The sequence below is a fragment of the Thalassophryne amazonica genome, chromosome 14 (assembly GCF_902500255.1).
Source record: "Thalassophryne amazonica chromosome 14, fThaAma1.1, whole genome shotgun sequence".
NCBI lineage: Eukaryota > Metazoa > Chordata > Actinopteri > Batrachoidiformes > Batrachoididae > Thalassophryne > Thalassophryne amazonica.
This window is the reverse complement of record NC_047116.1, coordinates 18,237,825-18,264,962: the sequence shown is the minus strand read 5'-3', so window position 1 is coordinate 18,264,962 and position 27,138 is coordinate 18,237,825. Positions and strand designations below refer to the sequence as shown.

Below are 27,138 nucleotides of genomic sequence, written 5' to 3'. Positions count from 1 at the left end.
TTTGGTCATCCTTAGGTTTCTATAAATGGAGCCAAAATAAATGTTCAAATCAAATCATCATTTGTTGTTGTGCAAATCAAGGAATATTTGTAGATCATCCTCTGTGCATTTGCAGGTATTAATGGGACAAATTTACTTCTGTAGGAAGTTAGCTTTGAGTTAGCGAAAGTTAGCGTGCAAGCTAACATCCGCAAAATGTCTTGTAAATGACTCCAGAGGTGTTACCAGGTTCCGTTTTCATTTTCAGTTTTAGAAGTGTTTATTTCTCGTTAACTTTCACATAATATATGACACAGAGGTTATATTTACACACAAACAAAACTGAGTTTTGCAGCTAGCTACCAGCCTGTGACGTCACCACACTAACGTCCGCGAAATATCTTGTAAATAAGTTCAGAGGTGTTACTGGGTTCCAAAAACGGTGTTTTCAGTTTAGGAAATGCATATTTCTCGCTAGCTTTTACATAATATACGAGGAACATGCATATAAGCACACAAAATTAGGCAGTTTTGGAGAGACCAGCCACTGACGTCATGGTGCAGCTGTACTCTGATTAGCTCTCACCCCCACCAATCAAAAACAAAACTGAACAGATTGAAATAGAATGTGACTTTTTAACCTCTTAAAATGCCTCTTAAAGTATGTCAAGGTTAATCTTTGAACTTGTCCAAGGTCTGTGTCCAAAGAATGTTCCCTGTAAATGTGAAGCCTCTGGCAGTAATAGGATTGGACTTATGCTGAACACAGACGGGCAGACGGACAGATGCAAAGCCTTCACAACACCTGATGGCCATATTTGATTGCCTCGGGTAACTAGATACCTACTGTTCTGAGAAGACCTGCAACATAGCCCTGAGGACAACCCATGTTTGAGACTGTGGCATGGAGTATGCATTCATTTGTAAAACTCTGTTGATGTCTGAAATTTTAAAGTTGTAATGAAATCTGATCTGGTATTAAAAAATAATAAGTGAGTCACTCAGTTGAAATATGTGGCTGCATCTTATTAATAGTTGAAGAAAAATCAGGCAGTATGAGTCTCACATGAGAGTGAAGTTTCCCATGATGTACCAGCAGCCAGCACTTGCTCCCTGACTTGACCTGATCTCCTGACCTGATAAAATGTCAGCTCAGACTGACCTAGCAGAATGACTGAACTTTTATGGATAACTGATAAAGATGTTGCTGCAAATATGTCACTGTTGGTCTTGTTAGTATTGTTGCTATTATTCTTTTTACCCGATTTATTTAAAAACAGCATTCAGGACTCAGCATGATTTAATTATATCAGCTTTTTTAGCATCTTTAAATGTGTTGAATGATTAATGTGAATTCATAATGTGTGTGAATTTGGCATGTGCATCCCTCACTTTCCTGTCCCAAGGCTCTTGAAATGGAGCACTATCTCTACCTGGTGGCCAGTCCATGCAGGTACAACAGAATTTTACTAAGAGCTCTCGTAAAATCATATGACACATATTTAGTTACACAACCTTCAGGAATGATAGTTTTCATTTTGGAACAAGTCGATTTGATATAATTAATTTTGAAGAATAAGCAGAGCCTTGATTGTCATTGTACAACCCTGGCAAAAATTATGGAATCACCGGCCTCAGAGGATGTTCATTCAGTTGTTTAATTTTGTAGAAAAAAAGCAGATCACAGACATGACACAAAACTAAAGTCATTTCAAATGCCAACTTTCTGGCTTTAAGAAACACTATAAGAAATCAGGAAAAATAATTGTGGCAGTCAGTAACAGTTACTTTTTTAGACCAAGCAGAGGGAAAAAAATATGGAATCACTCAATTCTGAGGAAAAAATTATGGAATCATGAAAAACAAAAGAACGCTCCAACACATCACTAGTATTTTGTTGCACCACCTCTGGCTTTTAGAACAGCTTGCAGTCTCTGAGGCATGGACTTAATGAGTAACAAACAGTACTCTTCATCAATCTGGCTCCAACTTTCTCTGATTGCAGGCCATGACATTGACCCTATGTGTCTTTTTGCAAGGAATGTTTTCACAGTTTTTGCTCTATGGCAAGATGCATTATCATCTTGAAAAATGATTTCATCATCCCCAAACATCCTTTCAATTGATGGGATAAGAAAAGTGTCCAAAATATCAACGTAAACTTGTGCATTTATTGATGATGTAATGACAGCCATCTCCCAAGTGCCTTTACTTGACATGCAAACAAAAGTTCCAGCATCATCACCTTGCCCAATGCAGATTCGAGATTCATCACTGAATATGACTTTTATCCAGTCATCCACAGTCCACGATTGCTTTTCCTTAGCCCATTGTAACCTTGTTTTTTTCTGTTTAGGTGTTAATGATGGCTTTCGATCAGCTTTTCTGTATGTAAATCCCATTTCCTTTAGGTGGTTTCTTACAGTTCGGTCACAGACATTGACTCCAGTTTCCTCCCATTTGTTCCTCATTTGTTTTGTTGTGCATTTTCGATTTTTGAGACATATTGCTTTAAGTTTTCTCTCTTGATGCTTTGATGTCTTCCTTGGTCTACCAGTATGTTTGCCTTTAACAACCTTCCCATGTTGTTTGTATTTGGTCCAGAGTTTAGACACAGCTGACTGTGAACAACCAACATCTTTTGCAACACTGCGTGATGATTTACCCTCTTTTAAGAGTTTGATAATCCTCTCCTTTGTTTCAATTGACATCTCTCGTGTTGGAGCCATGATTCATGTCAGTCCACTTGGTGCAACAGCTCTCCAAGGTGTGATCACTCCTTTTTAGATGCAGACTAACGAGCAGATCTGATTTGATGCAGGTGTTAGTTTTGGGGATGAAAATTTACAGGGTGATTCCATAATTTATTCCTCAGAATTGAGTGATTCCATATTTTTTTTCCCTCTGCTTGGTCTAAAAAAGTAACCGTTACTGACTGCCACAATTTTTTTTTCTTGATTTCTTATAGTGTTTCTTAAAGCCAGAAAGTTGCCATTTGAAATGACTTTAGTTTTGTGTCATGTCTGTGATCTGCTTTTTTCTACAAAATTAAACAACTGAATGAACATCCTCCGAGGCCGGTGATTCCATAATTTTTGCCAGGGGTTGTATATACATGGATACATACACTGTGCTGCCCTTCATGGTTGTTTTTTTGTTTTTAAGATTTTGCGTGACCATACTGTCACATTAAAGGCATGTTTAAAGGTTGTACAAGAGTGTCTTGGAATGATTTTTTTTTTAATAGTACCTTACGTTTGCATAGCCAGAACAATAGTGAGAAGAGCTGAAATAAGTCATCTGAGTATTTTCACTAATATGACTTCAGAATCTGATCTTTTTTGAATTTTGAAATGTCATATGCTGTAATTATAAATTGTATTTTGTAGAGTCTCCATCGCTTGGAGAAGTGTTTTTTTTTTTTTACCTAAACATAACTATCTGAAATTAAAATTTTGTTCATTTAATAGTTAATGTCTGTAATGAGAAACCTGTTACTCAAATAAATTCAGACCATTAAATGCTCTTTTCTTATCATGCTACACTGCACAGCTCCTCCACTAACCCAATGACTTGAAGCAGGAGTGGTTACACGTGTTTGGTGCACTTGGTTTCAGTACTGAAGGCTCCCAGTTCAAATCCCACCCCTGCCACATTTCTCCATGTAATGTGGGATTACATTAGGAAGTGCAGCTTGTGTAAAACATGTGCCAAATCAACATGTCGCCAACCTGTGGCGACCCTGAGTGAAAACAAGGGAGCAGCCAAATGGTCTTACTTTTAAATGCTCTTTTCTTGCTTTATTTGATTCTGTGCATGTTTTGGTGCTGGTTCTTGTGTGTTTTAATGTTACATCACTTTGTACTTTGTTCTCTGTAGATTCTGGCCAATCATAAGCATCGATTCAACACAAGCTCCATCTACAGGAATGTTACTCTGGTGGCCTGGGATCCTGCACCTTATACTCTCAATTTACACAAGGTACTTTTCATTGTTCCCACATTTGAAGAGAAACTGGTCAGTGTCACTAATGATCTTTAATTACTTTCATAAGGGGACATAAACATTGAAACCATGCAGTTAATAAATGACTGCAAAGGTTAAATGAATATTTTTGTTCTTCCACACCAACAAAGGCAGACAGCTGCAAATAAACACAACGAAGCATCCAGCAGTCGCTAAAATGAAGGCCTAAGGTTGTCATGCGTGCACTCACAGCCGGCCCACTGAACTGCACAAACAATAGCCTGAATAGAGCAGAGAGCCGAGTGCACAACAGAAATAAATAACCTTTGACTAGAACGATTGAAAAACAGAAATACTGACTGATTTGTCACTGCTGACGACTTTAGATGAAAACAACAGATTCTGCTGCATGCTGTGCATTTGGCGATCTTCAATTTTAATTTACATTTTTGTTCCGGTCGGCTCAAGTGGACATTGATTGATTGATAACTGAAACCTGTAGAGTCACAATGCTGCCTGTTCGATGTCAGTGGTTTTGATGTTTTTGCAGAGTTTTCTTTTTTTTTTTTTTGCATAATTTAGGTCAGTCACAACATCACAGTGCTCAGTCTGTGTATGTTTCAGGCACCAGTTGTGTAATTATTGATCATGTTGGAGCTAATCAAAGCATTTTGTGGAGGATCAATATGGCTTTTTTTTGTTGTTGTTGTTCTTTTTTCTACTGGAAGTGATCAATACCAATGTAGTGGCTTCAGTTAAAGGAGCAGGTGCAAACCAAACTCCTTTTTATTATCCCCCTGTATGAAATACAGGGCATATAGTGATCAGCGTGTCCGTCTGTCAGTTCTCACTTGTTAGCGTGACGTCTCAAGAAACAAAAACAAGGCCAACAAAATTATAGGCCAATCTCTTTGTTACCACAGTTTTCTAAAATTCTGGAAAAAATATTTGTAAAGAGGTTGAACGATTTTATAGAAAAACATCATATACTTAACAAACAGCAGTATGGTTTCAGAAAAAATTGAACAACTTCTTTGGCTTTAATAGATTTTGTGGAACAAGTTACAAATGCAATAGAGAAGGAGCAATACACTGTTGGGGATTTTTTGAAGCATTTGATACTATTGATCATACCATATTATTGGAAAAATTACAGATGTATGGTATTAGAGGACTGGCCTTTAACTGGATAGCTAGTTATTTATGTAATAGATATGTGTGTTCTCCTTGGTGGGATAAAATCAGAATTTTTGAGGATTACATGTGGAGTGCCCCAGGGGTCAGTTCTCGGGCCATTATTGTTTTTGCTGTATATTAATGATATAGGTTTGGTTTCTAAGTCTTTGAGTTGTATTTTGTTTGCTGATGATACAACTGAGATTGGTAGTGGCGATAATTTGAGACAGCTCTTGGATTTGGTGGAGAGGGAACTGCAAAAATTTAAATACTGGTTTGACTCTAATAAATTATCACTTAATTTCGGTAAAACTAAGTGCATTATATTTGGAAATAAGCCTAGAAATTTAAGTAGTAAATTATTGTTGAATGGTATTGAAATTGTATCTCAAACTAAATTTCTTAGAGTTTTTGTTGATGACAAGCTTAGTTGGAAAACTCATATAAAACATATTGAGTCCAAAATATAAAAAGTTATTGCTATCTCCCCAACATCTGTTGCTTTCATTGTATCAGTCATTACTTGTCCCTTATATGACTTACTGCATTGAAGTTTGGGGAAATACATATAAAACAAATACTAATCCAATATTTCTGTTACCCAAAAAAGCTATAAGAGTAATAAGTAAAAAAACATATCATGAACCAACAAATTCACTGTTTGTTCATCTTCAGTTTTTGAAATTTTGTGACTTGGTTGATTATTTTACAATACAGATAATGTATAAAGTTAAAAATGGACTCTTGCCTCATCATGTCCAGGAGCTGTTTAAAATGAGAGTCCAGTTATAATTTGTGTGGATCTTTGGTGTTTGATAGAAGAAAAATTCGAACTACTGCTAAAAGTCATTGCATTTCCGTAAAGGGTGTTAGAGTGTGGAATGACTGTTTGGATTGTATTAAGGTATTGGCTTGTTTTAACACACTGTATAAAAATAATATATTAACTTGTTATAGTTTGCATAATTAAGTAAATTGACTGTGTGGCTATTTTTTTTGTTGTTTGTCTGTTGTATTACTTTGTATTTTTCACTGCGTTACATTGCTGACTGGTAATTGTTTTTCGTGTTTATTCTTTGTTTGTACACAGAAACTGATGTACGGGGTGGGCGTCTATAAGCTTTTGCTTCTGTCCACACCCTTTCAGCCGCACTAAATTGGTAAATTGTTTGAGTTTTGTTCCATATGTTTTAATTTTTGTTTTCTCTTGACTTGTTTTGTAAATGAGAGATTTTGTCTGTGCGTGCTGAATCATTCATTCATTCAAAAAACATCACTTCTTTGTCACAGTTAAATCTGTCATATGCACTTTATTAGACTGGAATCAGTGAAGTGGAACAAAAATGTGGGCAGATGGAATTTGGTTCAAAGTCCAGGCAGTGTTGTCATGGCAACCTCTATTCTGTCTGTGGAACTGAAGTTTAACCCTATAGTGGTCAACTCAGGCATTTGGTAGAGCATATTGATATCTACTGGTACTACATTGTGTTGAAAAATGTGAGAATATTAAAGGGGTTAATCCTCCACCTTCTTCCTTCTTCATCAGTGGTATGCCAGTCCAGACTACAACCTGTTTGAGCCGTACATGGAACGCCGGCAGCTACTTCCTGACCAGCCCTTCTACATCCTGCACCCGAGCTACGTGTGGCGACTGTGGGATGTGATTCAGGGCAACACTCAGGAGAACATCCAACCGAATCCTCCGTCATCTGGGTTCATAGGTGAGGACGCGTACAGCTGCAGCTGTGCTCTCATCTTTCCAGAGTAAAGTGTTGTGTTTCTGTTGCCTGGTCGCTTTAACAGTGTGCAGCTCCAAAATGTACATACATACATACACACACACACACACACACACACACACACACACACACACACACACACACACACACACACACACACACACACACACACACACACACACACACACACACACACACACACACACACTATGTGCAGGGTTTTTCTGTCTGTCTGTCCCCATACTCCTGCCAGTAACCCAGAATCCTCTGAAGAGAACTAGTACCAAAGACATCCAGCTGTTCCCATAGGTCACAGGATATATTTATATTCTTATGACACAGCCACAGAATCTTCTGTAATTTCCGCTTTAGACATACAGTGCATCCAGAAAGTATTCACAGGGCTTCATTTTGTTTACATTTTGTTATGATGCAGCCTCATTCCAAAATGGATGAAATTCATTTTTTTCCCCTCAAAATTCTACGCACAATACCCCATAATGACAAAATGAAAAAGATGGTCTCAACAAAAATATAAACGCAACACTTTTGGTTTTGCTTCCATTTTGTATGAGATGAACTCAAAGATCTAAAACTTTTTCCACATACACAATATCACCATTTCCCTCAAATATTGTTCATAAACCAGTCTAAATCTGTGATAGTGAGCACTTCTCCTTTGCTGAGATAATCCATCCCACCTCACAGGTGTGCCATATCAAGATGCTGATTAGACACCATGATTAGTGCACAGGTGTGCCTTAGACTGTCCACAATGAAAGGTGCAGTTTTGTTTTATTGGGGGGGATACCAGTCAGTATCTGGTGTGACCACCATTTGCCTCATGCAGTGCAACACATCTCCTTCGCATAGAGTTGATCAGGTTGTCAATTGTGACCTGTGGAATGTTGGTCCACTCCTCTTCAATGGCTGTGCGAAGTTCCTGGATATTGGCAGGAACTGATACACGCTGTCGTATACGCCGGTCCAGAGCATCCCAAACATGCTCAATGGGTGACATGTCCGGTGAGTATGCCGGCCATGCAAGAACTGGGACATTTTCAGCTTCCAAGAATTGTGTACAGGTCCTTGCAACATGGGGCCGTGCATTATCCTGCTGCAACATGAGGTGATGTTCTTGGATGTATGGCACAACAATGGGCCTCATGATCTCGTCACGGTATCTCTGTGCATTCAAAATGCCATTAATAAAATGCACCTGTGTTCTTCGTCCATAACAGAAGCCTGCCCATACCATAACCCCACCGCCACCATGGGCCACTCGATCCACAACATTGACATCAGAAAACCGCTCACCCACACAACGCCACACACGCTGTCTGCCATCTGCCCTGGACAGTGTGAACCAGGATTCATCCGTGAAGAGAACACCTCTCCAACGTGCAAACGCCAGCAAATGTGAGCATTTGCCCACTCAAGTCGGTTATGACGACGAACTGGAGTCAGGTCGAGACCCCGATGAGGACGACGAGCATGCAGATGAGCTTCCCTGAGACAGTTTCTGACAGTTTGTGCAGAAATTCTTTGGTTATGCAAACCGATTGTTTCAGCAGCTGTCCGAGTGGCTGGTCTCAGACGATCTTGGAGGTGAACATGCTGGATGTGGAGGTCCTGGGCTTGTGTGGTTACACGTGGTCTGCGGTTGTGAGGCTGGTTGGATGTACTGCCAAATTCTCTTTAACACCTTTGGAGACGGCTTATGGTAGAGAAATGAAGATTCAGTACACGAGCAACAGCTCTGGTTGACATTCCTGCTGTCAGCATGCCAACTGCACGCTCCCTCAAATCTTGCGACATCTGTGGCATTGTGCTGTGTGATAAAACTGCACCTTTCAGAGTTGCCTTTTATTGTGGGCAGTCTAAGGCACACCTGTGCACTAATCATGGTGTCTAATCAGCATCTTGATATGGCACACCTGTGAGGTGGGATGGATTATCTCAGCAAAGGAGAAGTGCTCACTATCACAGATTTAGACTGGTTTGTTAACAATATTTGAGGGAAATGGTGATATTGTGTATGTGGAAAAAAGTTTTAGATCTTTGAGTTCATCTCATACAAAATGGGAGCAAAACCAAAAGTGTTGTGTTTATATTTTTGTTGAGTATAAGAAATCACATGCACATAAGTATTCACAGCCTTTGCCATGAAGCTCATCATTGAGATATTTCTACAGCTTAATGCAGTGGTTCCCAAAGGGCATCATTGCAGGGGGGGCACGATAAGGCTAAATATAAACAATATACTTTGTGTTGGACAGCTAGCAAACCATGGCAAATGTCAGCGCACCTCCAGGGAAACATAAGGGCAATAATGACACCGCAACAGACAATACTAAAGCAAAGTCAAGAAAATATGACGATTCATACCTCGCCCTCGGCTTCACATGTACAACGGTGGGTAATAAAGAGAGACCACAGTGTGTGCTGTACCTCAAAGTACTAGCTTCGGACAGCATGAAGCCAAACAAGCTAAAGCGTCACTTAGAGACCTTACATCCTGCACACACACAGAAGCCTGTGGAGTTCTTCAGGAAAAAAACTTCTCAGCTGTCGTGCACAACAGACTACATTTACAAACGCAGCTGTTTCTACATCAAATGCGCAATTTGCCTCTTATAAAGTAGCCTACAGAGTTGCAAAATGTAAAAAACCACACACCATCGCTGAGGAATTAATACTGCCTGCAGCTATTGATATGGTTTCCACGATGATTGATGAAACAACTGCCAATAAACTAAAGACTATACCTCTATCAAACAATACCATTGCAAGGCGCATCTATGACATGTCAAAAGATATGGAGGAGCAGCTCAATGACAAGTTACGAGACAACCGTTTTGCTCTGCAGGTGGACGAAGCCACGGACAGCAACAAGGACTGTTTATTAATAACATATGTCAGATTCATCGATAGTGAGGATTTGAGGGAAGATTTGCTTTTCTGTAAACCTGTAAAAAACAGGGCCACTGCGGATGAGTTGTTTAACATCATTGACACTTACTTGAAAGATGCTGATTTAAAATGGGAGGACTGTGTGGGAATCTGCACAGACGGCGCTCAAGCAATGGCTGGGAGACGGGGAGGGCTGCAGGCGCTCATCAAGCGCGTCTCCCCACACGTGCAGTGGACGCACTGCATGATACACCGAGAGGCGCTCGCTTCCAAACAGCTGAGTCCTGAGCTGAATGATATTATGACCGACGTTATTGCTACGGTAAACTTCATCAAAACACGACCTGCCAAAGCCCGGATTTTCTCTGCCTTGTGTGAGGAGATGGGCTCCGACCACACAGCTGTACTGTTCCACAGCGAGTCCCGGTGGCTGTCACGGGGGAAGGTTTTGTCCAGGGTGTTTGAATTGCGGGATGAGATCAAAATCTTCCTGGAGGAGGAGGGTAGTGAGCTTGCCCACAAGTTTAAAGATAACAACTTCCTCATGAAGCTTGCATAACTGAGTGACATGTTTCAAAAACTTAATGAACTTAATCTGCAGATGCAGGGCACTAAGACACACCTCCCACAGCTGGCAGATAAAATCACATCATTCACAAGAAAATTAGGGATGTGGGAGCAGCGAGTTACGGGGGGGAATATAGACTCATTTGAAAGCTTGAAGTCATTCACTGATTCAAACAAGCTGCAGAACACAGTGATCCCATGCATGAAAAATCACATCTCTGCCCTTAAAACACATTTCCAAAAGTATTTTCCAGTGCAAGATTCATCAAAATATGACTGGTTCAGAGACCCCTTCAGTGCAACTCCAGCTGATGACTTTAGCACAGCAGAGGAAGAGCAGTTCATTGATGTCACCTCAGATTCAAGGATGCGACTGGAGTTCAAGTCTAAGACATTGTGTTGTGTGGGCCGCTGAAGAGGAGGTACTGCTGGCCCACCACCACCAGAGGGCGCCCTGCTTGGAGTGCGGGCTCCAAGCACGAGAGGGCGCCAGACCTAGAAGAAGTGACAGCTGTCATTCATCCCCTGCACCAGCTGTCACTCGTTCATCATCATCACCACCATAAAAGCCGGACTGCAACTCCACCTCCTCGCCGAGAAATCGACTACCAGTACCAAGGTAATTTCTCTGCTGACTGACACTGTGTGTGTGTAATAACCTGAACTTCTATTGCAGCCGTTTTCCTGGAGTGTTGCCTTATCTGGAGGATTGGTGTTTGGTGTGACAGCGACGGCTTCGCCTCTCACCCCATCTCAGATAAGTGGTTGACCAGGAGCTGCACGAGTGTGTGTGATTTGGAGTTGGAGGTGCTCCCTCCTAACTGTGTTTGGACTGTGAATTACTGAGTGTGCGGACTCACACTCACACATCATGTCTCTGCTTTCTGCCAGCAGTACCAGGGTCGACAGCCGAAGACAGAGGTACCAGCCCCCATTGTTCCCGCTGGTGGAGGGAGAGGTCGGTGTGCCCTCGGTCCAGGCCCACCTCAGGAGGTGCCGCCGGGTGTGGCGGGCCGCCCACTCTGCCCTGTTAAAGGCCCGGACGAGGGCCAAGGCCCATGCGGACCGCCGGCGTTCCCCGGCCCCCACATACCAGCCTGGGCAGGAGGTGTGGCTCTCGACCAAGGACATCCCTTTGTGTGTCGACTCCCCAAAGTTGAAAGACAGATTCATTGGACCCTTTAAGATCCTCAAGATCATCAACCCGGCCGCAGTGAAGCTTCAACTCCTGGCTTCACTGCGGATTCACCCTGTCTTTCATGTTTCCCGTCTCAAGCCACACCACACCTCGCCCCTCTGTACTCCGGGACCTACGCCTCCTCCTGCCCGGCTCATTGACGGGGAGCCTGCCTGGACAGTCCGCAGGCTCCTGGACGTCCGTCGTAAGGGCCGGGGTTTCCAATATCTGGTGGACTGGGAGGGGTATGGACCTGAAGAACGCTCCTGGGTGAAGAGGAGCTTCATGCTGGACCCGGCCCTCCTGGCCGATTTCTACGCAAGACATCCGGACAAGCCTGGTCGGACGCCAGGAGGCGCCCATTGAGGGGGGGGTCCTGTTGTGTGGGCCGCTGAAGAGGAGGTACTGCTGGCTCACCACCACCAGAGGGCGCCCTGTTTGGAGTGCGGGCTCCAAGCACGAGAGGGCGCCAGACCTAGAAGAAGTGACAGCTGTCATTCATCCCCTGCACCAGCTGTCACTCGTTCATCATCATCACCACCATAAAAGCCGGACTGCAACTCCACCTCCTCGCCGAGAAATCGACTACCAGTACCAAGGTAATTTTTCTGCTGACTGACACTGTGTGTGTGTAATAACCTGAACTTCTATTGCAGCCGTTTTCCTGGAGTGTTGCCTTATCTGGAGGATTGGCGTTTGGTGTGACAGCGACGGCTTCGCCTCTCACCCCATCTCAGATAAGTGGTTGACCAGGAGCTGCACGAGTGTGTGTGATTTGGAGGTGGAGGTGCTCCCTCCTAACTGTGTTTGGACTGTGAATTACTGAGTGTGCGGACTCACACTCACACATCATATCTCTGCTTTCTGCCAGCAGTACCAGGGTCGACAGCCGAAGACAGAGGCCACCTGGGGACTCGGGACTTGGCGGCTCCAGTGTTCTTCAGACCGTTGGTGGTGGAAGCCGTGTGGGACGCGGCTCTCTCTCGTCAGGGGTCTTCTATCTTCGAGCCTGCCCACACGTCACCTGGTGTTTATTGACTGTGAAGATTACTGCACGTTTCGTTGTGTATTATCACAACATTAAATTGTTACCTTTTGGCTTACTCATTGTCTGTTCATTTGTGCCCCCTGTTGTGGGTCCATGCTACGACACCTTGCCAACACATTGTCTGCGTTTTGGATTGGAGTGGAGAAGGAGTACCCACTGCTGGGCAGGAGAGCCTTGACCACACTCCTCCCTTTTGCCACATCCTACCTGTGTGAGATAGGTTTTTCTGCTGTTGCCTCCATCAAGACAAAGTACAGATCAAAACTGGACATTGAAAATGAACTGAGAGTGGCTGTCTCACAGCTGCACCCAAGACTGGGGAAGATCTGTGACACAAAACAAGCCCACTGTAGCCACTGACTTATTGCAGGGCTGGAAGAAAACATATTCAAGATGTTCAATGTTTTATTCACAGGGAAATGTTCATCCTCAGACATTCAGAATTTAAAAAAACAGTTATAAGCTGTGGTTGTTATTATTTCTACAAAAGTTCAAAGTTTCATTGAGGTTTATTCTATATAAACAATAGCAGTTTGTGACTGAGTGTGTTTGTCATACATTTACATGTTGATGTGTATGGTCAGGGGTAGGGGGGGCCTGAGACAATTTTGATTGGCCAAAGGGGGGCCTGGCAGAAAAAGTTTGGGAACCACTGGCTTAATGGGAGTCCACCCGGAGTAAATTCAGTTAATTGGACATGATTTGGAAAGGCACACACCTGTCTACATATAAGGTCCAACAGTTGATAGTGCATGTCAGAGTACAAACCAAGCTTGAAGTCAAAGGAATTGTCTGTAGACCTCTGAGTCAGGATTGTCTTGAGGCACAAATCACAGTGGCCTCCATCATCTGCAAATGTTAAGAAGTTCAGAACCACCAGGACTCTTCCTAGAGCTGACCGCCAGTCTAAACTGAGAAATCGAGGAGAAGGGCCTTAGTCAGGGAGGTGATCAAGAACCCGATGATCACTCTGTCAGAGCTCCAGCATTCCTCTGAAGAGAGGAGAACCTTCCAGAAGGACAAACATCTCTGCAGCAATCCACCAATCAGGTCTGTATGGTAGAGTGGCCAGATGGAAACCACTCCTTCGTAAAAGGCACATGGCAGCCCACCTGGAGATGAGACAAATATTGAACTCTTTGGTGTGAATGCCAGGAGTCATGTTAGTAAAAGCACATGGGAGACTAGTCAGGATTGAGGGAAAGATGAATGCAACAATGTACAGAGACATCCTGTATGAAAACCTGCTCCAGAGTGCTCTTGACCTCAGACTGGGGCAATTGTTCATCTTTCAGCAGGACAATGACACTAAGCACACAGCCAAGATATCAAAGGAGTGGCTTCAGAACAACTCTGTGAATGTCCTTGAGTGGCCCAGCCAGAGCCCAGACCTGAAGGTAATTGAACATCTCTGGAGAGATCTGAAAATGGCTGTGCACTGATGCTCCCCATCCAACCTGATGGAGCTTGAGACGTGCTGCAAAGAGGAATGGACAAAACTGACAAAAAGACTTCAGGCTGTAATTATTAGATTAGATATACTTTATTGATCTCACAATGGAGAAATTACATTTACACTGCAGTTACCTCAGACAGCAATTAGTCTACAATTATTACTTGTTTACCGTAATAATTGCACACATCAGAATTAAAGGCAACGCATACACATTTGACATTGTTTATGTGCACTAAGTTTGAAGATGTCCGTTATCCAAATTGAAGCAAGTGGGTGATGGGGGGGCTTGCAGCTAAAACTGCACCGCCCTGCCGAAGGGAAAAGGAATGATGATAAGCAGGAGCCGGAAAGGGTGGGTGTTGATGGGGGAAGGGGGGGGAATGGAACATGCTTCAGTCCTGTGAAAAGCAGTTTATTGTCTTTGTGAGATGAGATAAGAAACAGCCCATGTTCCCCAGGTCGAAACAAATCCCTCTGGAGGAGACAGTCGGGCAATTTGACCTTCAGACTTGATAAGCCTGTAATGTTATTGTTACAGCAGTGAAATTACTTTTTAACAGTTCCACTTGCACAACCAAATCCCAATTATGAATTAAGAATATTCACCGGCCTCTGAAATCTTCAGCTTCAACTGCAATGCACGCATCTGCTCCAAGATGTGATCCAATTTGCGTCTGAGTTCAAGAGTCATCACAGTCTGAGAATGCACTGCCTTGCCAACCTTGTTAATCATGATGGACAAGCGAGGGGCTGTGGTTCTTGATGCCGCCATTTTGCCAGTTTTCCGGTAGATGAGGGCAGCACACAAGCCAAAAAATACCAGCCCTGCTACCATGAGACCAAAAATGAATAAATCTTCAACGTCCTCAACGAAGAAAGCCACCAAGCATGCAACAAGCCAAGACCCCCAGGAGTTGAGGACGCAGGATACGTTCCATCTGGGCAGGTAGGATCCCCCGGTCCTGACCTTCTTGTAGGAAAAAATGGTGTCAATAGCGTTCAGAGACCAGCTGATCAATTCAATGGTTAATCCAATAGTAGTCCAATAGATCCAGAATCCAATATATTTTGAGGAATTCACAGTCTGGTGAAGTAGGGACTTGAAGGTTAAAGGCAGAGAACAGAGATAAGGGAGAGTGGAGGAGATGCGACCGCCCTTATTGGAGTCCCAAGCGTGAATAATTGCTACCAAAGGTGCATCAACAAAGTATTGAGGAAAGGGTGTGACTTACGTACATGTGATTTCTTAGTTTTTTATTTTTAATGAATTAAGAAAAAATGTTTTTCATGTTGTCATTATGGGGTGTGAGAGTAGAATTTTGAGGGGAAAAATGAATTTTTACTTCATTTTCAAATAAGGCTGTAACATAACGAAATGTTGGAAAAAGTGAAGTGCTGTGAATACTATCTGGATGCACCATACCGTTTGCAAATGACATTGTTGCTTAGCAGCAGTGAGGATTTTGTGGTTGATACTGAGGATGCCAAGACACAACAGACATGGAGCAGTGTACACATTTCTAAATGTCACCCAGAGTGTATCCACCACCACCAGCTCTTTAAATAAAAATGATTCTGAGTATATCATCAGTTATTGGGAATATGATGCCTTTAAGGGGAAAAGGTGAGGCTGTTGGATTTTAATGTTCTTTCATCTCAACGTACCCGTGAGCAAAGGTATTGACCTGTTCGATCAATTCAGTGTGACAAATGTTCCTTCTTCTTGTGCAGCCGTTTTCCACATACACATAAAGCTGCGTATCATTTTGTACTATTTTGTTCTGGCTTTATGTGGGAATAAAAGACAGAGACAATGATATGGAAGATGAGCCATGTCTTAGTCCTCACTTACAGTAGTGTTCAGAATAATAGTAGTGCTATGTGACTAAAAAGATTAATCCAGGTTTTGAGTATATTTCTTATTGTTACATGGGAAACAAGGTACCAGTAGTTTAAGTAGATTCTCACAAATCCAACAAGACCAAGCATTCATGATATGCACACTCTTAAGGCTACGAAATTGGGCTATTAGTAAAAAAAAAAAAAAAAGTAGAAAAGGGGGTGTTCACAATAATAGTAGTGTGGCATTCAGTCAGTGAGTTCGTCAATTTTGTGGAACAAACAGGTGTGAATCAGGTGTCCCCTATTTAAGGATGAAGCCAGCACCTGTTGAACATGCTTTTCTCTTTGAAAGCCTGAGGAAGATGGGACGTTCAAGACATTGTTCGGAAGAACAGCGTAGTTTGATTAAAAAGTTGATTGGAGAGGGGAAAAATTATACGCAGGTGCAAAAAATTATAGGCTGTTCATCTACAATGATCTCCAATGCTTTAAAATGGACAAAAAAACCAGAGACGCATGGAAGAAAATGGAAAACAACCATCAAAATGGATAGAAGAATAACCAGAATGGCAAAGGCTCATCCACTGATCAGCTCCAGGATGATCATACACAGTCTGGAGTTACCTGTAAGTGCTTTGACAGTTAGAAGATGCCTGTGTGAAGCTAATTTATTTGCAAGAATCCCCCGCAGAGTCCCTCTGTTAAATAAAAGACATGTGCAGAAGAGGTTACAATTTATCAAAGAACACATCAACTGGCCTAAAGAGAAATGGAGGAATATTTTGTGGACTGATGAGAGTGAAATTGTTCTTTTTGTGTCCAAGGGCCGCAGACAGTTTGTGAGATGACCCCAAAACTCTGAATTCAAGCCACAGTTCACAGTGAAGACAGTGAAGCATGGTGGTGCAAGCATCATGATATGGGCATGTTTCTCCTACTATGGTGTTGGGCCTATATATCGCATACCAGGTATCATGGATCAGTGTGGATATGTCAGAATACTTAAAGAGGTCATGTTGCCTTATGCTGAAGAGGACATGCCCTTGAAATGGGTGTTTCAACAAGACAATGACCCCAAGCACACTAGTAAACAAGCAAAATCTTGGTTCCAAACCAACAAAATTAATGTTTTGGAATGGCCTGCCCAATCCCCGGACCTAAATCCAATTAAGAACTTGTGGGGTGACATCAAAAAACCTGTTTCTGAAGCAAAACCAAGAAATGTGAATGAATTGTGGAATGTTGTTAAAGAATCTTGGAGTGGAATAACAGCTGAAATGTGCCACAAGTTGGTTGACTCCATGCCTCGCAGATGTGAAGAAATCATGAAAAACTGTGGTTATACAACTAAATACTAGTTTAGTGATTCACAGGATTGCTAAAAAAGCAGTTTGAACATAATAGTTTTGAGTTTGTAGCGTCAACAGCAGATGCTACTATTATTGTGAACACCCCCTTTTCTACTTTTTTTACTAATAGCCCAATTTCATAGCCTTAAGAGTGTGCATATCATAAATGCTTGGTCTTGAAGGATTTGTGAGAATCTACTGAATCTACTGGTACCTTGTTTCCCATGTAACAATAAGAAATATACTCAAAAACTGGATTAATCGTTTTAGTCACTTCTGAACACTACTATATATAGATGTGATTTTCTGTAATGTATGCGTAGGGGGGAAAAGTTAGATGACTTCTGCAACATTTGGTATTCTGTTAGAGTAACAAAAGAGAAATTCTGTGACAGTGATGTAACCGTTTTCATTATCCACTTAGATTTCTAATACTGCCTTTTGAGGAGCCCAAGGTCGCTTTGCACACATCGCTCAGGGTGTGAAGTGGCGATGTCCTTTCATATCATTACAGACCAACACATTCATACATAAAAATTTGCGTTTCCACCTCATCAAAGCTGCGTGTCCTTGGAGGTGGGAGGCAGCCGTCATGCTCGGAGGGACCCCACGCAAATACGAGGAGAACATGCAAACTCTGCACAGAAAGGATCCAGGGATGGGTGGAATCAAACCCCAGTTTCAAAGCAAGAGTGCCAGCCACTGAGTCACGTGCTGCATTTTAAAGCGGTATATTTGGAATATGTATCAGATTTTTGAAGATCTTGATGCCTTGTTGAAATCCGTGACCACGTGTCTGTAATGACTTGGTCCGTCCTCACACTGTTGTTTTGAAATTGATGATTCTCATCTCCTGATTGTCAGAAAACAGCTCCATGGCAGGTCAAAGTTATGTTAATCTGTCCTGTAAAATTGTACTGATTAAGATAGAATACAGTGGGGGTTTTTTTCCCTCTCCAAAGAAAGGTACTGTAGTAGCACAAAAATGCAGAAAGCATGGTGCAGAGAAAAAGGATTGTCAGTTACGTTAATATGCAGATTTTATAGCAGATAAATTTACATTTATACAACCTTAGTCATTAATTCATGCATCATTCATTCATTTTCTGCCACTTATTCAGAGCCGGTTCACTGTGGCAGTAAACCAAGCAGCTTAACCCACACTTCCCTGTTCACGGCCAAATCTCTAACTCCTTCTGGGGAATCCTGAGGTGTTCCCACGCTGGCTGGGAGTTACAGTCCCTGCAGCATGTCCTGGGTCTTCCCCGGGGCTGCCTCCCAGTTAGACATGCGTAGAAGACCTTCGTGAGAACATGACCGGGGGCATCCACATGAGATGCCCAAACCACCTCATCTGGTGGTTCCTCTTGATGCAAAGAAGGAGCGGCTCTACTCTGAGTCCCTCCAGGATATTTCAGTGTCTCACCCTGTCCCAGAGAATAACCAGAAACTCAGCTGGGGGAGTGTCATTTCTGGCACTTGTATCCGTGACTTTGTTCTTTTGCTCATTACCCAAATCTCATGACTACAGGTGAGGATAGCAGCATAAACTGACTGGTAATTCAAGAGTCTCGCGTTCTTTACACATGAAAATGTCTTTAAAGGGGTTTGCTGTCAGTATTGTGAGCTTGACTAAATATTGTCTGCTTCACTTTTCTACATAGAATCAAAGTGTCTCTCCAGCACGATGTGCAAACTTAAAACTTTGCATTTAAAAACCTTTGTTTTTCACGTGGACAAAGATTTTCTAGGTTGCACTCATCCAGTTATGTTGGATTCAAAAGGATCCAAAAAGGCTAGGACCAAAAGTTATATTGGATCGGTTCCCACTGACCAATAGCGTTAGAGCTTACTGCCAACAGCTAGCCAATCAGAGCGCGGCATACGAAGGTCAGGAACTAGCTGACAGACGCTGGTTGAAAAAATGGCAACAAACATGTCAACAACAGCAGAAAATCGTCTGCCAGCGAGGTTTGCTGAGTTCACAGAGGAAGAACTGGTGGAACTATTGAACTCCAAGGATGCCAAAAACACTAAGAAGGTAGACCAGCACGCTACTGACGTTTTAGAAGCATTCATCGCATCAGAATCAATCATATGCTGTTCACAACAAAATAAATTGGTCTAATTTACTTCATTCTTTGTTGTTTGCTTAATTTGGGAGGTGGGTGGAGAACATAACAATTGATGGATGGCAAGTCGTCCAACATAGAGAAATATTGGATAAAGAAAAGTTATATAGGACGAGGCGTAGCCGACGGTTCTCAGCGTGAACAATCGGCGAAAGGATTTTGTCGAGATTTTACTAAACTATTATGAAGCGAATATTGCATGCAAATATTATCTTGATTTCTCTTTTCCGTTTTTTTTTTTTTTTTTCATTTGAATCACTGTTACTTTGCAGATATCTCGGTTTTGTGCTCCATTTGATCTTGATTTTCCCCAAAACATGTTTTGTTTTACAGGCTGTAGTCAGATTGATCATAAAGATCAGTTTAGTAATTTTAAACTAACCTGATCAAACTAGAAAAGATAATCTCCTTTTGCCTGAAGTAATAATATCTACAACCCCTGGCAATAATTATGGAATCACCGGTCTCGAAGGATGTTCATGCAGTTGTTTAATTTTGTAGAAAAAAAGCAGATCACAGACATGACACAAAACTAAAGTAATTTCAAATGGCAACTCAAGGAAAAATAATTGTGGCAGTCAGTAACGGTTACTTTTTTAGACCAAGCAGAGGGAAAAAAATATGGAATCACTCAATTCTGAGGAAAAAATTATGGATTCACCCTGTAAATTTTCATCCCCAAAACTAACACCTTCATCAAATCAGATCTGCTCTTTAGTCTGCATCTAAAAAGGAGTGATCACACTTTGGAGAGCTGTTGCACCAAGTGGACTGACATGAATCATGGCTCCAACATGAGAGATGTCAATTGAAACAAAGGAGAGGATTATCAAACTCTTAAAAGAGGGTAAATCATCACACAATGTTGCAAAAGATGTTGGTTGTTCACAGTCAGCTGTGTCTAAATGCTGAACCAAATACAAACAACATGGGAAGGTTGTTAAAGGCAAACATACTGGTAGACCAAGGAAGACATCAAAGCGTCAAGACAGAAATCTTAAAGCAATATGTCTCAAAAATTGAAAATGCACAACAAAACAAATGAAGAACGAATGGGAGGAAACTGGAGTCATCGTCTGTGACCGAACTGTAAGAAACGTCCTAAAGGAAATGGGATTTACATACAGAAAAGCTAAACGAAAGCCATCATTAACACCTAAACAGAAAAAAACAAGGTTACAATGGGCTAAGGAAAAGCAATCGTGGACTGTGGATGACTGGATGAAAGTCATATTCAGTGATGAATCTCGAATCTGCATTGGGCAAGGTGATGATGCTGGAACTTTTGTTTGGTGCCGTTCCAATGAGATTTATAAAGATGACTGCCTGAAGAGAACATGTAAATTTCCACAGTCATTGATGATATGGGGCTGCATGTCAGGTAAAGGCACTGGGGAGATGGCTGTCATTACACCATCAATAAATGCACAAGTTTACGTTGATATTTTGGACACTTTTCTTATCCCATCAATTGAACGAATGTTTGGGGATGATGAAATCATTTTTCAAGATGATAATGCATCTTGCCATAGAGCAAAAACTGAAAACATTCCTTGCAAAAAGACACATTGGGTCAATGTCATGGCCTGCAAATAGTCCGGATCTTAATCCAATTGAAAATCTTTGGTGGAAGTTGAAGAAAATGGTCCATGACAAGGCTCCAACCTGCAAAGCTGATCTGGCAACAGCAATCAGAGAAGGTTGGAGCCAGATTGATGAAGAGTACTGTTTGTCACTCATTAAGTCCATGCCTCAGAGACTGCAAGCTGTTATAAAAGCCAGAGGTGGTGCAACAAAATACTAGTGATGTGTTGGAGCGTTCTTTTGTTTTTCATGATTCCATAATTTTTTCCTCAGAATTGAGTGATTCCATATTTTTTTTCCTCTGCTTGGTCTAAAAAAGTAACTGTGTTTCTTAAAGCCAGAAAGTTGCCATTTGAAATGACTTTAGTTTTGTGTCATGTCTGTGATCTGCTTTTTTTCTACAAAATTAAACAATTGAATGAACATCCTCTGAGGCCGGTGATTCCATAATTTTTGCCAGGGGTTGTATACATCCACAACAACACAAAAAACACGTAACACAAATTAAAGTCAAATTTTACACTTTTTTTTAAACGTTTTATAACACTTTTAACAAAGCGGCACAAACAGGAGGACGAGACGGAAAGTAAGCGAACATGTCCCACATTTCATCTGAACATTATTTGGAAAAGCACAAATCTTTGGGATTCATAGAAACACAATGAAAACACAACAAAGAACAGGCACAGAGAGGTTTTTTTAAGCATAACATATGAATATACAATGAACAAAATAATAATAATAACCTTGTATTAGTAAGCAAAGCATACGAGTTTGGTTCAGCTTGGTAAGATCATGTGTGAACCCAAAAGGTTGCATTCGTCTTTTTATACATAATTAAAAAGCACAAACACATAAACATGGTCATTTATCATCAGTGTTGACAAAACATAAATATCGCTTGATTAAAATTAGATTTCTGGACACAGAAACGATAAAACACACAAAAATAATTAAACTGGCCGCTGTGATTTCCCCCTTGCAGCTGTGCAAACAGGTGATTGTCACCACAAACGCGCTGTGATGTGTTCAGGTTCTATCCGGAGGTTTAAAATACAATAGCACTAAAGCGGTATGACTGTGGAGTTGTCTGGCACTGACATGAATGGGTAGTATTTGTTGATGGGATAAATTCGTCGTTGGTTTTGATAAGGTCTGGGCATTTGTAGATCACAAAAGACAAATACAGTATTTACGCTGACATTTTGCACCTTGTGGAAATATATATGTGTTTTAAAGGGCACCGAGTAACCATCAATTTGATGGAAGCTCATTTCAGGTGATAACTGTTCTACAGGAGAGATCACAGAGACAATACCCTTAACCCAACCTTACTTTACCCATAACCAGACTTTACTTTAACTTTAATCTGACTTTACCCATAACCTGATTTTACGCTACCCTTAACCTGATTTTACGTTACCCATAACCTGATTTTACGCTACCCTTAACCTGATTTTACACTACCCTTAACCTGATTTTACACTACCCTTAACCTGATTTTAAGCTACCCTTAACCTGATTTTACGCTACCCTTTACCTGATTTTAAGCTACCCTTAACCTGATTTTACGTTACCCATAACCTGATTTTATGCTACCCTTAACCTGATTTTACGCTACCCTTAACCTGATTTTAAGCGACCCTTAACCTGATTTTACGCTACCCTTAACCTGATTTTACGCTACCCTTAACCTGATTTTACACTACCCTTAACCTGATTTTACGCTACCCTTAACCTGATTTTACGCTACCCTTAACCTGGCCTAACACTATCCTCAATCTGATCTCACTCTGCCATTAACCTGACTTTATTATACCCTAAACCTAGGCTGGATTTTGTTTCTGTCATAATTGAGCAAAAGACTAAATTAATGTTTCACCAGAAATTTAATTCTCATTATGGAAACACTAACCACTCCACCAGTGGTTTCCAATCTCAGTTCTCAGGGACCCCTAACCAGTTGATCGGCACAGTCAGGTGTCTGTTGGCCCCTTGATTGACTGAGCACACCTGAATGAGCTAATCAGTTTTGGTTAGAATAGACAGAAATAAAAAATATTCAAGTTAGGGTGTCCAGGAGGGCCAGGATTGGGAAATACTGTGCTATACGACAAGACCATTGGTGGCCAAGCTGTTAATGCACTTGTTTCAAGAGCGGAAGGTTCCTGGCTCAAGACAGCCCGTGTTCATTCTCCATGTAATGTGGGGTTGCATCAGGAAGGGAATCTGGCATAAAAAATGTTCCAAATCAGCAAGGAGAACCACACCGGATCTGCTCGTGAGGATAAAGGGAGAAGCTGAAAGAACATATTTACTACGAGTCCACGGAGTCAGAGGAGGTGACTGTAGCCTTACGTAGGGGGAGGTGTGAAGGTGAAGGGGGAGGTGTGATGCCCATACACTGTTCCATTCTTTATATACATGTGTGCGTTTATATGCACACTAGTGTGTTGCCCGTGGGGATCCACGGGCTCTAAATTGGGCAGTGTTTATAAAATAGGTAGCTGACATTTTACAAGGGTGGTAATAAATTAAGCAATGAGTTGGAATGACGTGTGAGTCCAAAATGTTTTCAGAACCTTTAGAACTCAACAATTTTTTTAAAGAGGAGCTTAACCCTTTTATTTCCTGTTAATTATGTAATTTTTAATGTTACTGTCTTAATGTATTTATAAATTGTTTAGGTTGTTGTTATCATATACACACTTATTATTATTATCATTATTATTATTTGTATTTATTATTACTTGTATTTTGTCATTTGATTATTAAATGGACCACAATGGAAATAAGTGTTTTCACTTTCTTGTGCCATCTGTGTATTTTTAACGTATTTACAATTATTAGTATTTGTACGTACACACGCGCTTTTAACATAAAGATGATTTACTGCCCTCTGCTGGAAAGGTGTGCGAGTCCAAAATGTAATTAGCAACGTTGGCCAATATTCGTAGCTTCTCCAAAACTATTAGTCCTATCAGTGTTCCGGTTTGGCACCGTTCATCCTTGACCCAAAATACATAAATATGCCAAACAGCAAATGTCAGCTGTGCTCTATTTGCCCCTGATCGAAGTTGCACGCACGCACACATAGCTACTGTAAGCATGTGCTTTGAATTTGATAAACAAAGACAGTGGCTGAAGACATTAAAACCACTACATATTTCACTCATGGCACCAACATGAAACTTAAGTCACTTGTTGTAATAGCAACATGAGACTTATCTAAACTGAATAAACCAATTGAGTTACAAAAACAGAATAAATCAATAGCACTAATGACACTATTAAACTAACATAAACCACAATAACAACATTTAAAACCTCAAAACCCTGAACTCCCATTGTTTATTGGTTAGCTAAAATTGCTCCAAAAATATTTGTCCTATCAACTCTACATTTTTGCAGCATTCATCCTTGACCCAAAATACATAAGCGTTACAAAAGGCAGATGTCAACTCTACACGGTTTTTGCGTGATCGAAGCCATACACACACACAGATGCCACTCTGCTTTTATACACACACACACACATATATATATATATATATATATATAATATTATATGGCAAAACAACAAATTATTGTTTCACTAGGTATCAAACTTGTGTTGCCCAATGCCCAATTCACAGTCACAAGCACCATCAGTCCTCAGTCACTGCGTTAGTGGAGGAGATGTGTGGCGTGGCATCCATTAGCTGTTCCACCTTTGCCATTTGTTGCAATACAGTTTGCTTCTTAGACTGAGGTTCTGATGAACAGACAGTCACAGCATGTTTTTAGAAAAACACCTAAAAGAACACACTTCAAAAACACTAAGAATTACTTTCCAAATGCATCATACTTTAGTTCACATTTGCTTGGTGGTCATGTAGAGAAGGCTCCGGTAGCGACCTCAGCGGGGGGGGTTGAGTGTTTGGGGTGCTCACACTGGTCCATACTGTTGGGTAAGTGAACGGTGCAGGCCACGGTGTTGCTGCACGCTCTGCGGTTTAGCTGGATTGCTGTGGTCTTGGAGGCCATTGAAATGTTGCTTTTCTGCAGTGATGGACGGCCACAGTGGAACAGGATCAGGAAACATTTGTAGAACTGTGAGAGAGAGAGAGATGAAAAACATGTCAACACGGTGTAGCCGCGCATGCTGAGAAATGACAGAATTGTCAGTGTTGGCTTCACCCTGCTAAGAGTGGTGCAGTGGTGCAGGTTTTTTCAGAGCTTTAATGAGGAGACATCCTGCTGCCTGAGTAGAAATTGATGTCTTCAAAATCTGGACACAGTGCTTGTGCAGATGTTTAACTCCTAATGGACTGCTGGCTGTTAATTTAACCTTACAGATGATTCGGAAAAGCCTGGAAGCTTCTGTGTTAACCCCCTTTTTTTCTTTGCTTTCTTCACTTCTGAACATTGTGAAGGAATAAAGTTTAATGCAAATCTGTCGTGTTCTTCAGTCGGCACCATTTGGACAGCTGGCCGTCACACTGTAAAATATCCGTTTTAACACTTGGTGACACTCGCGACAGCAATGAGAAAGAAATGGAGGAACAAAAATCATTTTCATGCTTTCGTTGGAGAAATAATTAATCATTATCTCCCAACTCCCCAGGGACCACTGCACAACTGAAGAATCAACAAACAATACTACATTGTACATTACTATGCTTTTTACCCTTTTAAATTAATTTTATTAGGAAACGGAGCGGGCCGCAGCCTCAAGTCTTTTAGTGAAGCTTTGGGCTAGTGGCCGGCGATCACCTTAGTATTTCTTGCGTTCTTCGTGTTGCTTAATGCTGACAAATTATACTGTATTTGTTGTCTTTCCGATGCCTGATTCTGTTTTTTTTCTCTCTGTTTGAGGTGTGACTCCATCCAGAGATGGGTGTGGTGTCTACTTCTGCAGCCCACCCATCCTGCACACCTGTAAAATTTCCTGTATATTCGTTTTGTAAATTGTTTTGTCAAGTGTGTCGGTAGCATGGCCCAAGCAGAGTGTCACCCCTTTGAGTCTGGTCTGCTTGAGGTTTCTTCCTCAAATCATCAGAGGGAGTTTTTCCTTAACACTGTCGCCTGTGTTCTTGCTTTAGGGGTCAGTAATGTTAGACCTTACTTGTGTGAAGCGCCTTGAGGCACCTTTGTTGTGATTTGGCGCTATATAAATAAAAATAAATTGAAAATTTAAATTACTTTGGGAGTCCACACCCACAGACCGAATTCCGGCCCATGGGCACTGTGGGCACCCAAAAATTGACAAATGTAAGTATAGGCACTTCTAGTTGGACCTTGAACACCCACAACCATCTGGTCATTGGTAAGCAACACACACCCAGGCTTCCCTAGTCTCCCCACATAAGTAAGGTCTAACCTTACCAACCCCTAGAGCAAGCACACAGGCAGCAGTGGTAAGGAAAAACTCCCTCTGATGATTTGAGGAAGAAACCTCAAGCAGACCAGACTCTGCTTGGGCCATGCTACCGACACAATTGACAATATGATTATACAAGAAATTTTGGTTCAATTATGTTTTGGGAAATTATGTTTTTATTACTATTTTAGACTGTAACTAATTATTAGGTCTGGTCTGGGCACGTGCGCTGATGCCAGGCATCTCTAGATCCTCCACAATATGGAATAGTCTTGGATCCTGAAACACTGAGCGAGACCACCAGTCCATCCCCACCTCCCAAATCAGTCAGTAAATAAAAGATAGCAAAGGTGAGTCCTATGCTCATTAATGAGTGTCAGAGAGAGTTAGAGTAGCACGTGTGTTGGGCCACGACACGAAGAGGTCAGACGGCCAGTTCCTTTCCTTGCTATCTTATACATTTCCCAACGACTAGTCAAGTAATCGTTTTTCTGCTGCACGAGGTGGCAGTCCCAGCTTGGACTTGAACCAGCAACCTCATGCACAGAAAGCTGGTGATCCACCATGCCCCTCTAATCAATTAATATGTTAAATTAATTTGAAGGTTGACAATGAAAATTATCATTATAGTTCTCTCCATTACATCACTGAATCTGGCACTTGCATCCAAAAATACTGAAATACATTTACTGTACATGTACTTGTTTTTAGCTTGTACTATTTTCCTTCACCTCATTTCACCCTTGATAAAAGCGACAGGAAATGTAAATGTCTCATTTACAATTTAACCGGCATAAATAAAACGTGACCTGTTTGAAAAGACAAGTATTTGTCTGGGTCTCTTCTTT

General features: G+C 41.5%; 2 protein-coding genes across 2 annotated transcripts in view; one reads left to right on the top strand and one right to left on the bottom strand.

Moving 5' to 3' along the window:
* st6gal2a (ST6 beta-galactosamide alpha-2,6-sialyltranferase 2a) overlaps window positions 1–27,138 on the top strand; it is a 129,201-nt gene that overhangs the window by 101,740 nt on the left and 323 nt on the right. Inside the window, exons 5-6 of the mRNA XM_034186739.1 lie at window positions 3,859–3,960; window positions 6,668–6,842. Coding sequence (XP_034042630.1) covers window positions 3,859–3,960; window positions 6,668–6,842 — 277 coding nt within the window. The remainder of the gene's footprint in view (window positions 1–3,858; window positions 3,961–6,667; window positions 6,843–27,138) is intronic.
* Window positions 24,506–27,138, bottom strand: part of tmtops2b (teleost multiple tissue opsin 2b) — a 28,733-nt gene continuing 26,100 nt past the window's right edge. Inside the window, exon 4 of the mRNA XM_034186742.1 lies at window positions 24,506–25,020. Within this exon, the coding sequence (XP_034042633.1) occupies window positions 24,799–25,020 (222 nt within the window). The 3' untranslated portion in view covers window positions 24,506–24,798. The remainder of the gene's footprint in view (window positions 25,021–27,138) is intronic.